The 14,019-nt window shown below is 50.8% G+C and overlaps 1 protein-coding gene across 3 annotated transcripts in view; it reads left to right on the top strand.

The window, feature by feature from the left end:
- The window catches only part of CAPN13 (calpain 13), a 75,435-nt gene that overhangs the window by 29,662 nt on the left and 31,754 nt on the right, over positions 1-14,019 (top strand). For all 3 annotated transcript variants that reach the window (XM_045844429.1, XM_045844427.1, XM_045844428.1), the window contains exons 5-7: positions 4,614-4,750; positions 8,993-9,167; positions 10,066-10,140. In XM_045844429.1, the coding sequence (XP_045700385.1) occupies positions 4,614-4,750; positions 8,993-9,167; positions 10,066-10,140 (387 nt within the window). The remainder of the gene's footprint in view (positions 1-4,613; positions 4,751-8,992; positions 9,168-10,065; positions 10,141-14,019) is intronic.

Raw genomic sequence — 14,019 nt, forward strand, 5'->3', positions numbered from 1 at the left:
TGAAATCGTTTGAATAATGGCGCTGATATCAGTTATCTTTTCTTTGAAAGGAAAATGGATGATAGTTGAATTATCCTGATCTGCTTCCTATTTAAATGTTATTTCTTTAACTCTTCCACCGTGTTCAGTAACAACTGATCCACTTGGGTCTCTTATTTCTTCTGGAGTTAATTTTTGAAATTCATGTGTTTTTCAGGAAAACCAACTGTTCTTTCTATATTCCAAATTTACTGGCAAAATGTTGCTTGTATGATTTTCTTAATATGTATTTCTTCTAATCAGTGGTTAAATTGACTTTATCAATCCCAATGCTATATTTTTTATTTTTCCTTTTTTTCTTAATTCAACCAATCTGTTGCATTAATTTTTTAACAAATTACCTTTTAGCTTTTATTATTCTTTCTATTATTTTTCTCTTGGGGCTTATATTTTTATATAATTACTTTTAATTTATTTTCATGAATCCTTTTTATTTTATCTTGGTTAATTTTATTGTTTTGTAAGTTTTCTGAATCTTCACACTTAATATTTTAGGCTTTTTAATTAGAAAAGCTTTATGACTATAGAATTTCCTCAGACCTTACTTGTATCTATAAGTTTTGATATAAAATATCTGACTTTCATTAATTTTAAAGTAACATATTTTTAGTTTTGATTAAGTTATATATTGGGTAATCTTTTGGTTGTTAAAGTTTTAGATGTATTAGATTATGATCAGAAAATATAATTCATAAAATCTTTATGTTAAAGGGAAATTATTAAAGTTTTATTTATGACCAAGTCCACCACAGTCTTTGTAAATGTTTCATGGACATACTAGAAGAATATATATTCTCCAAAGGTCATGAGTTTTATATATGGAATCTTGCTTTCTAATTTACTGGTTGTATTATCTGCAATCATCTTTATCTTGGCTTATTTTTTGTCTGTGTGATTTGTCAAATTCTAAAAGAGGTAAATTGAAGTTCTTCCCCAAAGTTAGAGTGTGGAGGGTTCCTCTTAGGCTGTCAGATGATCTGGCTTTATATTTTCCCTGCTATATATTTCCTGGCTTTATATTTTTCATTGGTTTATGTTCTTGGTACCTGGTTATTGGAATAAAGGTTACAAATATATTCCCCTTTGTTACATGCAATGCTTTGGGCCTTGAATTCCTCTTTATCATAAATTCATATTGCTATTCCAACCTCTTGCTATATACATTTCCTTGTTATATCTTTGCTCAGGCCTTCGTTATCAATTCCATTTTCACTACTGGGTGTTTCTTATACAAGCATATTAAAAACTTATTGCTCACCATTGTTTCTTTCACCCTTCATTTCCCCTTATCTGAAGACTTTTGTTCTAACTTCAGCCTCATTAGGTAGGAGTAGTTCCTTGGATAATTTCCTCAGATTACATGGGTGTTTTTCATTTGCTCTTTCTGAAGAATGATACTTCAGTTGGGTTTAGGATTCTTGGATCACATCCCCTTTCCTCCAGAGTCTGTAAATATTATTCCATTGTCTGATGTTGTAGAAGAAAAACCCAATGCTAATCTGTGCTCTTACTTTGTAGGTAGCTGGTTCTTTCAAACTACAAGTTTGTAAGAGGCTCTTTCTCTCCTTGGTGTTCAGAAATTTCTCTGGAATATATCCAGGTTGTGCCTTTTTTTAAATTAATCTTGCCCAGATTCAGCAAGTCCTTCCATTCTGAAGAACTGCTCCCTTTGTTCTGCTCAGCTAAATTTCCCTCCATGATTTCTGGGCATCATCCTTTATCCTGTTCTCTTCCTGAAACCCAGCGATTTGCATACTGGGTCTTCTAATGGTGCCCAGGTGATGCTGATGTTGCTGGTCCAAGGAACTACACTGAGGAATGAGCTAGAAGATGCAAGGTTCGGTTGTGTCTGAGCTGCCTTGGGGCTGCAAGTGCTGGCTGAGTGACAGGAAGTAAGGACAGGCAGGACACACTCTGCCCTCTGGATGTTGACGAAAGTCCCACAGTTGCCCAGAAACAGCTGCAGTGCCGACCTCTGTACATCTCTTCTCACCCCTCGGAGCTTGGGCGCTGCTCCTTGGAAAGGGCCCAGTGCCTGGACAGTTAGATGCTTTGCCAAACACTGTTGGCCTCCCTGAGACACTTGGGTGTGGGCAGAATGGCAGCAGTGTGCTTCTTTTTTTTCTATTTTATTTTAATCATTGTTCAAGTACAGTTTTCTTCCTTTTACTCCCAATCCAGCCCACCCACCCAACCCTCCCCACTTCCCTCCCATTACCACCCTCCCCCTAGTTTTTGTCCATGTGTCCTTTAAATTTGTTCCCGTAAACCCTTCCCATTGTCCCTTGAAATTCCCTCTTCTCTCCCCTGTGGTCACTGTCAGCCTGTCCTCTATTTCAGTGACTTTGGTTCTATTTTGCTTGTTTCTTTGTTTTATTGTTTAGGTTCCTGTTAAAGGTGAGATCATATGGTATTTGTCTTTCACTGCCTGGCTTGTTTCGCTTAGCATAATGCTTCTTGGAGGATACAGACATCATCCTGGTGCCAGCTGTCCGCACCCAGAAAGGTGAAATGCAGGTCCGTAGCTTCATTTTTGATCATCAGTCAGGCCATTTGCGTCCTCTCTGGGAACTGTGGTCATATCTGATGTTCCCTTTGTATGGAGAGAACAAATTCAGTCAACATTGCCAGTGTGGGAAGGTGGGGAAAGGGTGACTTATAAAAGGGAAGCAGACAGAGGAGCTCATTCAAGCCAGGACTTGCTCATTCTGGATGACCTGCTGTGCCCCCAGGCACTGTCCTAGGTGCTGAACGAAAAGGCTGTGAAAAACAGTTTTCACTTTCTTTTTTTTTTTAATTGTTGTTCAAGTACAGTTTTCTGTCTTTTACTCCCATTCCAGCCCACCCTCCCAGCCCTCCCCACCTCCTTCCCATTTCCACACCCTCCCTAGTTTTTGTCCATGTATCTTTTATACTTGTTCCTGTAAACCCTTCCCCTTTTCCCCTGAAATTCCCTCCCCTCTCCCCTCTGGTCACTGTCAGCCTGTTCTCTATTTCAGTGTCTTTGGTTCTATTTTGCTTGTTTGTTTGTTTTGTTGTTTAGGTTCCTGTTAAAGGTGAGATCATATGGTATTTGTCTTTCACTGCCTGGCTTATTTCGCTTAGCATAATGCTTTCAAAACTGTGATCTCATTGGGAATCTCATCTGATCCAAATCATAGCCCTGTGATGCAGTTCTTACTCTTATCTCCATTTGACAGATGAGGAAACCGAGTCACAGAAAATCAAGTGTCTTACCCAATGTCTGTTGCTCAGACAATAAAAGACAAAACCAGGACTCAAGCACAATTCCACTGACTGGATACTGTCTACTACCACACTTTGCTTTCCCATTAAACACAAATCCAGACTCAGCTATCCTTCTACTGCCTCCCTCCAGAAGCTGGGATTAGTTTCCTTGGCGTTTCATCCATGTTTTCATGATTTCCCTCTAATAACATTCCTGTTGGCTCCCAACCTCACCCGCTGATGCATCTTATTGCAATAGGGACTCGAATTCACAGCTGTGCCTGAACCAGCTGCAGTGCACAGGTTCATTAGTGACTCTGAAACATCTTCTTTGCTTTGTCTCCACTGACATCTCTGTCTGGGTCTCCATCTCTGCTTTGCAAGTGCATCCTCAGCTGGGTGCAACAACCAGGCATCTGGAACATCCAGCTGTGGAATGGCACGTGGACGGCTTCCTGTCACTGCCGAGCAGATGATCGATCGCATCCACCCAGCTTTACGTCGAGCCCACCTGTTGGGGACTTGCCTTCATCAAGGCTCAGGCCTGAGGCCAGAAGCCCTGCTGCTTATCCAGCACAGGGGAGACCAGAGAAGAAACTCTAAGAGGCGGGCTTTATTATGAATTTTCCTCATTTGCCGATGTCCTGGGTGAACCATTAGGAGCTGAATGCTGAAGATTAAAACAGGCTGTTTTGGAAAGGAACATCTGCTGCCTTCATGCTCCCAGCAGCAATGCCCGCCAGTTTCATTTCTGCCGCTCTGACCGCGGGGCCGGGGCGAGGCTGTCACTGCTCACTCCTGCGCCCTCCTCATCACTCGGCCTCCGGCCCTTTGCCCGCGCTGTCCCCTCCATCGGGGACGCCGTCCCCACCTCTTCTCCGCCTGCTCAAACCCCGCCTGCTCTCCCAAACCTTCTGTTCCCTGGAGGCTCTCCTTCCCCAGGACAGCGGCTGATCTACCATCCTCCTTTCTCACTCCGCCATCTGCTTCCCCTACTGTTTTTTTGTACCTGGCTATACCTGGAGGGTCTCATGTTCGGAGCTCACCAAGGACCTGCTGAAGCAAGGCCAGAGTTAGTAGCAAAGTCGAACTAGAACCTTAAGTATCCCTCTCTGCTTGTGTTTTCCTCATCTAACTTGGTCTGTGACTCATTTTGTCCATCTACCAGCGGCGATGACATGCCCACCCCTGTCCGTCAATATGGGCTGAGACTTGTTCTGCACAGAGTCCGTTTTTGCCCCGTGGAGGTCACGTGGTGATGGGAGTTATCTCCTGGCCCAGGCTGAGGGCCCAGGAGCTCCCTCCTGCCCTACCTCTACTGAGCCATATGTTGAACTCTCTTCCAGTTCTGGCAGTGTGGCCAGTGGGTGGAAGTGGTGGTGGACGATCGCCTGCCTGTCCTGAACAACGAGTACCTCTTTGTGCATCCTTGCAGCAACAGCCAGGAGTTTTGGCCCTGCCTGCTGGAGAAAGCCTACGCCAAGTAAGGAGGGGCCCGCCCCTCAGCCCAGGGCCTTGCTGCCGGCCCTGCCCATGCCGCTGCTCGCCCTGACAGATGATTCCCACCAGCCAGCTCTGAGACTTTCAGCAGCTTTGCTAATGCAAGTGATGCCCCTGGGAGCATCGAAGCCTTGGCCACCTCAATGGGCACCTTTCATAAACATTCACGGTGTGCAAGGGTGTGTTGGGGCCCTCAGGAGAGACCCAGAGATACACAGCAAGGGGTGGGCAGGGCAGGGCAGGGCTGGACAGAGATGTGCACTGACAATGACATTATTGCAAGGGCTGGTGTAGGACCTAAATAAAATACAATATCATGGTCAGTCTGCTGAGAGGGCAGAAGAGAGAAAAAAAATTCTGACATTTGGGCTCACAGAGAGTCAGTCTGAGGCTATATAGAGGAGGTGGCATTGAGTGAGGCCTTGAAGGACGGATAGAATTTCAGCAGGGGAAGGCATATGTGAGGGAGGCATCCCCAACAATGGGAATGATACCAACAGAGAGCGAGGGCTGGGACAGTTCAAAGTGAGGTTGGGAGCATGGGGCCCTGGTGCGGCTGCTGGGAGATTGTGTTTATGTGGGGGCGGGGCAGGGAGAAGTTGTCCGTTATCATGTGGTCCAGACACCACGATTCGGGAGCTACCTCCTGGTGCTGACGAGCTCAGTGTTCACAAATGCCCTGATTCACATTGTTTTACTCAGATCCTTTTGAGTTACTTTTATTTGACAGATGTCCACCGAGCATTTAACCACAGGCCAGGCACTGTGCTGGCAGCGGGCCGGAGACTCTCAGGCTGGCTCCCACGGGGTGGGTGAGAGGAAGTGTGTGCAGGAAGTCACGGTCCGGAGACGCCTGTCACCTGTGAGGGGCACACCAGAGACAGAAATCAACACCAGAAGGCGGAAGGACAGAAGACCACACCTTTCAGGAGAAAATGGGGAGTGGAGAGGGCTACTTGGACGGCTTTCCTGAAGACCGTCCTAACCAATGCCTTGTTTTCCACACGGGGATGCCATGGCTCTGCACAGGGAGGTGATGGCGGGTGGAAGCAGCTAGCCTGAACCTGCAGAGGGCCTGCGTCATTCAACAGAAGACATCTTTCAGCAAAACCAAAGACCCTGCCCATTCCCATCCAGGTCCTTGAGGAGTGGTGACAACCCACAGGCTCCAGCCCAGCCCCTGTCCTTCTGGAGGTCACAGTCTGGACAGCAAGACAGCTCCAGATCTCTCTTTTTTGCATTCTTCCTTTTGGGCCAACTTGTAAAAGAGTAAAGCACTTGCTCTTTCCAGCACCGAGGAGAGCTGCTCATTAGGATTTGAGCACGAAGCCCAAATCACAGTCAAGGCTGTTGAACCAGTTCACATGCTTGGGGAGGTTAATTCACATCTAAGCTACTTCCACAAACACGGCCATTATGTTTCCAGGATGGAGTCAGGCCTCACCACTTCAGGGCCTCGTTCTCCCGTTATATGAGAGGGGAGGGGAGCCTGGAGGTTCGCTGGGAGAATTAGAAAGCTCGCGAAATGAAATGATGACTCTGACCCCATTTTGTTAACAGCTGACCTAAGGCAATCATTCAGCTTGAAAAGAAATGGGAAACTGGACCGGCATCCGCATGCCACTGCCTAAAGAAATCTAGCAGAGGATAAAATGCTTCAAACTATTAAGCGGTTTAAAAGCTTTTTCTTCCATCCAAAGCAGGAAGCCATAGAATGCAGGGTGACTCACATAGAACTGCAGCCCGTCGGAGCTGGAAGGGACTGCTGTCAGCGGCGGGCTCCGGCTTCTTCGCCGAGATAGGAGGAAGCAGCCCCAGAGGTGGCGTGCCTGGCCCAAGGTTGCCGGGTGTTTCAGGCCAAGCTGGAGTGAGAACAGTTCTCTCTGGTCGCATGCTTTTCCATGATCCCTTCATAACATCCGTCCGATAGGAAAAGGAGTTGACTGTTTTGCTTCTTTGGAGCTCTGTGTGGGGGGCACACGGGGACCACAGAACAAACATGGGAACCCATCCGTGCAGCAGGAGGTGGCCTGCTTTCCCTCCAAGGGTGTGGGCGCCGACAAGGGAGTACATGGGCTCCAACCTCCCAGCTGCCCCCATGGCTGGGGAGCCTGGGAATGCTTGGTCATGGCCGCCAAACTTGGGGGTGGAATCTGTGTTTTCAGATTTTTTACCCTGTTGCCATACAATAGAGAGGGGATTGGGGGCGAGATCAGGCAGGCTGCATATCATCCCCTCCAGAATCTCCGCAGTGAAGAATTGCAGCATCTCAACATCCTTTCTGGCTCTGACCGAGACAGTGGAATTCTCCCGTGTTTCATATCATTTCCCGGAAGATAGACGCGTTCCCAACAGGAGGCTGAGTCAGAGGGGTGAGAACAAGGCTCTCTCAGAACTGCTGGGCGCAGGTGACAAGGTGTAGTGACAGGCGTGGTGAACACAGCTCTCGCTCTCTTTCCTTCCCTTTCTGTCTCCTGCCAGCACAGGCAGCTAAGATTAGCTGCGTGTTCCCGAAGCTTTAGCAGGACTCGTGAGCGTGTGTTTGTAAAGCAGAGAGGTAGCTCCTTGTCAAACAGCCAGCGGCCGCTGGGACAGGCTTTGTGGGCGTTGCAGAGAGACAGAGAGAGAAGGCTGCGAGAGACACCGAGGACGGGCTGCTGGCCGCAGGTCCTGTCCCTCAGGTGTCTCTGCGGTGACTGCAGCATGGTGTGGGTGCAAGACCTCAGATGAGGCCCGCAGACCCTGAGGACATGGGCCTGGAGTGACAGGACAGAGCCCAGTAGCTGCTTTTTTGGAATGACTCAAGGAGAGCCCGTGGACACATCACGGGAAAGGCCTGTTGCTGTGCAGGAGGTCCCGCTGGCAGGCTCAGAAACGGGTCCCAGCACCCCAGTCTCTGAACTTCCAGGTCCCTCGGCAAAGCCCTCTCAGTCTAAGGCCAGGAGCCAGGACATCTGTGAGAGAACAAGAGAGGCAGACAGACACGCAGACCCAACCGGGCATAGTCATGTTCAAAGGCAAACTGTGTGGTTGGCCAAGCAAACACCCCGATGATAAGAATCTGGTCCCGGGCATAAGCCTGGGTCATCGAGAAAGAGATAAGATTTAGAACCAGTTTGGTAACAAGCAGACATCAGTCACACGGCTGTTCCTGTAGAATGCGGTTTATTCTGTGTGTCCTTTGCTTTCTTTGATAAAAGGCAGTCCGAGTCATCCACGGCATTTGTGCCCAGGATGGTGTCCCGTTTACAGTGGCTGCTTGACATGTGTTTGCGGAAGTGAATGTATGTGAATTCTGGGTGATACCCAGGAGGAGAGACTGGCCGAGGTGGAAATAGGGTGAGAAAGGAGTGTCTGAAGATCCCCCAGACCTGATCCAGTCAACCTGACCGTTTCCGGGTGAAAGGCTGAGGACAGGAAAGAAAGGGTCTTGTCCAAGGTCACAGGCCCATTTCAGGCTGCTGAGGGGTGGATCCAGACCCCTGATCCCTGTGGGACTTTGCATTACCAGAAAGAAGGCTGTGGTGGGGTTGTCTTTGCTGCCACTGGCCTGTGAAAAGTGGGACATCTTCACCGCTGTCACCTATGTCATTTCCCTGCTGATGCTGGGCCGATCGACCTGAGGATGGGAATGGGAAACTTGGATCAAAAATAAGAACAGAGGCCGCTCGTGGCGTCGGGGTTGTTGACTGTGAGCATTCTGAGGGCAGGCCTGGGGTCTCACCTTCAAAGGCTCAGTGCCCAGCATGATTCCCCCCACACAGTAAGCACTGACCACTATTGTTAAACTGAACAGGAAACAGTGTGTCCTCATCATAATAATATCCAATATTTCTTAAAGGCTCATCAGGAGCCAGGCACTAAGCCAAGTCCAGTCCCATGAGGTTAAGTAACTTGTCCAAGCTCAAGTGGCTAAGTACGTGGTGAGGTTGGGATCTGACCCTGGCCTGTGGCTCCAGCGCCTGCCCTCCTGACCTCTACACAACACTGCCGCTTGTGGGGCTGCCCGGGCCCAGGAGACCAGGGAGAGGCTGGAGCTGTGGGCAGCACATGGGCTAGAATCTCCATCTAGACGAGTGGAAGGCGGGTAGCCAGGGTCCAGAAGGGTGGAGACGCAGTCCTTCACCCGGGAAATACGCAGAACTCAGGTGTGCAGCCTCCTTTCCCGACTGTCTCACTGAAGGCACCACGGGGTGGGGGGTGTGGTCTGACTTTCCCCTCCCAGGTTTCGAGGGTCCTATCTCCACCTGCACTACGGCTACCTCCCTGATGCCCTGGTGGACCTCACGGGAGGGGTGGTCACCACCATGGACCTGCACTCCTCCTCCTCTGACCTAGTGACGATGGTGAAGACAGCAGCCCAAGAAGAGTCCCTGATGACCTGCGCCACCCCGGTCAGCGTGAGTAGACCAGGGCTCCCTTCACACGGGTTCGAGCCTCTCCTTGCCCAGGAGTGTTCAGCCACTGGTTCATCCAGCTGGGGAAGGTCATGGTCAAAGCCATCAGGGAGCGCTAATGCTGTGCTTTCCTGAGGTCACATCACTTAATCCTCAAGACAGCCCTCCCTCTGAGATAGGGTTGCAGTACTCACTCTGAGAAGAGGAAATGGGCTCAGAGAGGCCAAGGAAAGTGCTCCCCATCACACAGCCAGAGGTGGCTGAGCCGGGGTTCAGATATTGCTGTCTGACTCCGAAACCTTTGCCTAGTACTTCCTCATGACCAGCAGCAACGGGTCCGGAGTGACTGGCAAGCCTTTGATGCTCCCTGTCTCCAAAGGCAGTGCATCTCCATTTGGAAAAGTCTGGATGACCCTCCAAATTATCTGAGTCTGTTCTGAGACAGCCAGCTCCCTGCTCACCAGGTTGCTTTCTTCATTCTTTAAACATGTGGGCTTTGAGTCACACATTCCTAATCCGAAATGCCACCAAAAACTAAGATGCACTTTAAAGCCCAAGTACTCACAGCAGGGGTGTGGTTATGCCCAGCACACGTGTTTTGTGCTGTCTCATTGATGACGAGTAATTGGAGGAGCAAGCAGCAGGTCCTCAGGACTCTGCGGGGCTCTATCCCTCGTGGGGCGGTCTCTTGAGGTATGAAATGCCTGGGGTCTCAACCATCCAGCAGTCTTCAAACATTGCTTTTCTGGAAAAAGAGTCCCAGGAATCCATGTCATTCTACTGGGAGTCAGTGGGACACTTTTTACCCAGCCATGCACGGCTCAGCTGCCAATGAATTGTGCTTTTCTTTCTTTGAAAAACCTGCAAAAGTTTAATCACAGTCTGCTTTTCTCCTTTGTAGCCGACAGGGATCGCCACACGCATGGAGAACGGCCTGGTGAGCCAGCACGCCTACACCGTTACAGGAGCTGAGACGGTAAGGCTCTCATGGGCTGGGCCTCGTGTTCTTGCCCCTGGAAACGTGGGTCGGAATCACATGCCTTCAGCACGCCCAGGGAAGCTGAAATGAGTGTTTACCGCCCTTACCCCATGGTGGGGCCCACCATGGACTGCATCCTTCCTTCTGTTCATCCGGAAGTGCCCGGTATCTCCATCCCCCAGGGATCCTACTGCCCTTGAAGTGACCTCAGACAGGGTGAGTCTCTGGCTAGACTGGGGGATTACCGCAGAGGAAAGCAGAACAAACTAGCCAGTTGACTCTGGGGCAAGTTTTGCCCTGGAAGAGTATGTTTTATTTGTAACACACCAACTAAACTGCTGTAACAAAGACATTCCAAAATACAGGGCTCAAACAAGATCAAGTTCGTTTTTCTCTCAGGTAGTAAGCAGGTGATTCGAAAGCTAGTAAGTGGCTCTGCCATCCACAGCACTGAACTTCCACCTGTGAGCCCAGGGCAGCGGCTCCAGGGCGGCGGCTCCAGGTCCCCTCATCTCCCAGCCAGGGGACGAGGAAGAGGCCAGGGAAAACTTGCACGCCCTTCTGTGAGGGGCACACCAGGAAACCCGCATGCCCTCTCAGCTCCCTTTAATCTGAACCTAAACGTGTGGCCACACGGAGACCCAAGGGAGCCTGGGAAATGCACCATCTAGCTGGGCCACCATACACCCAGCTGGGCCACCATATGCCCAGCTAAAACTTCGTCCTGTGGAAGAGGGGAGGATGGTCTCCCCCATGACACAGAACTGACTTTGGGTACAGAAAATTGTATGCAGTTGCCATGTGCAGTACCATTCAGTCTGGAAAACACTGCAAACGCCCAGCTTCCTCCATTCGTAATGGAGAAGCTGAGGCCTGGGAGGGGGAGGTCTTTCTGACGGTCCACGGCCCCTTGAAATGGCCGGGCCGAGACGCCCTGGCTCCTCAGCGCCATCTGTGCCCATCGTGCTGCCGTGCAGCAGCAGCACTTCCTGGCCTTGTGATGACGTCCCACCAGTGTCCCCTCATCTCTGTTTCCCCCACATCTTGAGCCTAAGAACGTCTTCTGGCCCTCGGAGATCACATTCCAGACTCCGGGAACACTTTTCGCAGGCACTTAGGGGCCACGGAACGCGGAGTGCCAGGTTCTGTTTCTACCGTGCTTCGTCGTGCTTGCTTCCTCTCTCTGCACCAACCTGTCCCTCCTGGCCATTGACCTGAGGCCAGTTGCTCCCTGGTTTCATGTTTTGGTGAGTGTTCCAACCCACACCACAGGGACAATATGTTCTGTCTCCCTCAAGAAATCAGTGACAAAGCACTTACTCTGCATGTACGTGGGAACAGTAGGCACCTAAACGCTTGTTGGACTCTTGCATGAGTGAGTGCCTGCACTTGTCTGTGGCCTCTGAAGGTGACATCACAGATTCTTCACGCTAGATCTTGTGTGATGAGCTCAAAAGACGTTTCCCACCAGCCAGAAAGAGGCTGTCCCGATAAACCCAGGCCAGAAGAGACCCCAGGCACAGTGGCTCCAGACTCCCTTCCCCGAATTCTCAGTGGGGGCGGCCAGGACCATCACCACGCCTGGCCATGTACAGACACACTGCTCCCCGCAACTCCCTGGACCTCAATGTGGACAGGGTAGAGACAGCACGTCGGTTTCCTTGCGTGCCAAACTCGATCGGTTGGCGATGCTGTCTGGATTGCCGCTTCCAGATCCAGTGGAAGTGACCTGCGATGGGTGACTGACGCCTGTGCTGGGCAACGAATGAAAGAGCCGTGGTAGCTGCATGACGGATCTGCCGTTCCAGGGCAAGACCTCGCTCTCCATCGAGACGGCCTTTGTTTCTCCTCTGAACACAGGGCGGAAGGGACTTGTGTATTGAGAGGCCCGGATGGCCATGGGACATGAGTCCCCACAGGGGCTGGGCCTGGAGGTGGCAGTGACTGTCAGATGACAGAGTGGCCAGGTAGACACCACGGGCCCAGGGAATGGAGGTAAACTCAGGAGCCAGGCCGTGGGCTCCCTGGGGTTTGGGCTCCTGGGGAGCCTCTCACTGCTTCAATGTTTACTCCCTGACAGCACCCACTGTGAGCTGTTCTTATACTACAGTGAGTGGGCTGGACAGGGTGCCTGCCCCGTGATGGCAGGCGATGGGACTTCGCATCCTCTACGGTCTGTTTGGCTATTCTGTGGCTGCTGCCACCTCCCAGCCAGGGGAGACCCCTGTGAAGCTCACCATGTCCCCTGCTTGGACAGGCACATGCTAAAGGCTCTGAGAAGTTCTGTGTTAACCGGACAAGTACCACTTACCTTTAATCAACCACGAAAGCTTTTTTCTAGGAATAAGTCTTAACAGCCTATGGAACCACCATCTGAGAAAATACATTTGAGGAAAAACTAGCTAGGACAGATAACCTGGAGTACCTCTCATCTCAAATGGACTCCTGCACCACCAGGCCATGGTCCATGGGATGCCCAGTGGGGTACTGGCACAAAAGAAGAGACCCGTCAGACAAGGGCCCAAGAACTTGACTTGGTTAAAAATTTTTCCTGCAGAAGAAGGAGGTTATAACTCTCTGCAAGTGCTAAGATTAAAGCAGTGCATAAATGCCGTGTGCTTTTTAATCTGCACGTCCTCCCTCTGGGTGGGACACAGACAGGAAGATAAATGAAATTGGCATTTTTTATTATGTACCTAGCTTGGGCCGTGACTCCCCTGGGCAAGGGGGTGAGTGGTTATCTGCATGCCTCATTTAGCCCTCTTCCAGCCCCTCCAACCCCTGGCCACTCTTCTCCCCTGTGCCCAGCTGAGCCCCCAACTGTCTGTTAGGCACCCAGGGTGGTCCATTAAGCTCTCTGGGCCACCGGGCCACCATTACTCATGTCCTGCTTGTGGGCTCCACCAGATGCTGGCGATTAATACATGATGCGCAGGGCCTGGAGTGCTCTGGGGGTTGCGCACAGAGGGGTGGGAAACCTGGGTTTGTGCCAGAAGCTCTCCCACCCGTGTGGCACTTAAAACCAGGGCACCTTCCACTGCAGTGCCAGCCAAAGCTAGCAGCAGACAGGGGAAAGCCCCAGGAAAGGACCGAAGCTGAGCCAGGTTCTTGGGCCCTCACCTGACAGCCTTGCCTCTTCATGACAATGCTCTAGTGTGATCATATGAGTGTCGGCCAGGTGGCTTAGAGTTATATGTGGGGTCAGGTTCACAGCCACATCGAAGAGCGGGTTGTTCCTCTATCCACCCCCAGCTCCAAAATTAAGAGCCTGGGCTTTGGAGCCCTCGAGTGGCCAGGGCCAGAATTCTGTCTCTGCCACTTACTCTGTGGCCTTAGGAAAGTTGCTGAACCTCCCTAATGCTCACTTTCCTCCTCTGTGAGACAGGGCTTCTAGAAGAATCCACCTCGGAGGACGGAAGGACGAACTCACGCCTGGTTCCCAGCCCTGCCTCCGCACGCGGGTTCTTTCCCAGGCTGTCGTATCCCACCCAGCCTCCTCCCGCCCAGCGTCACTGAGCACCTCCTCCCCCTCCCTGACCCTCCGGGCCTCCGTCTCCACAGACGACATTAGCACAGATCAATATCGCAGCTACAACTCAATCATACTTCCAGTTCTCAGCACTGTGCAGGCTGAGGGCTCCTGCACCCGGGACTGGAGGTTCAAGGGGCTGCCATTATTTCATTGTAATTTTTCAACCGCCCTGCCCTCTGGCCTCCATGGTTGGAAGGAGCAAATGTACCAACCCCAGGGGAAAGAAGAGCCCACGCCATCGAGGCGCCCTGCTCATCAACAGAGACCAGGGAGCAGGATGAGGCCGGCTAGCCCCCGACATCTCAATTCCCAGGTTGTCCCAGTCTTGCTCCAATCAGCGGGAC

The sequence above is a fragment of the Phyllostomus hastatus genome, unplaced genomic scaffold, assembly GCF_019186645.2.
Source record: "Phyllostomus hastatus isolate PE091 unplaced genomic scaffold, TTU_PhHast_1.1 phas_contig_402, whole genome shotgun sequence".
Lineage (NCBI taxonomy): Eukaryota > Metazoa > Chordata > Mammalia > Chiroptera > Phyllostomidae > Phyllostomus > Phyllostomus hastatus.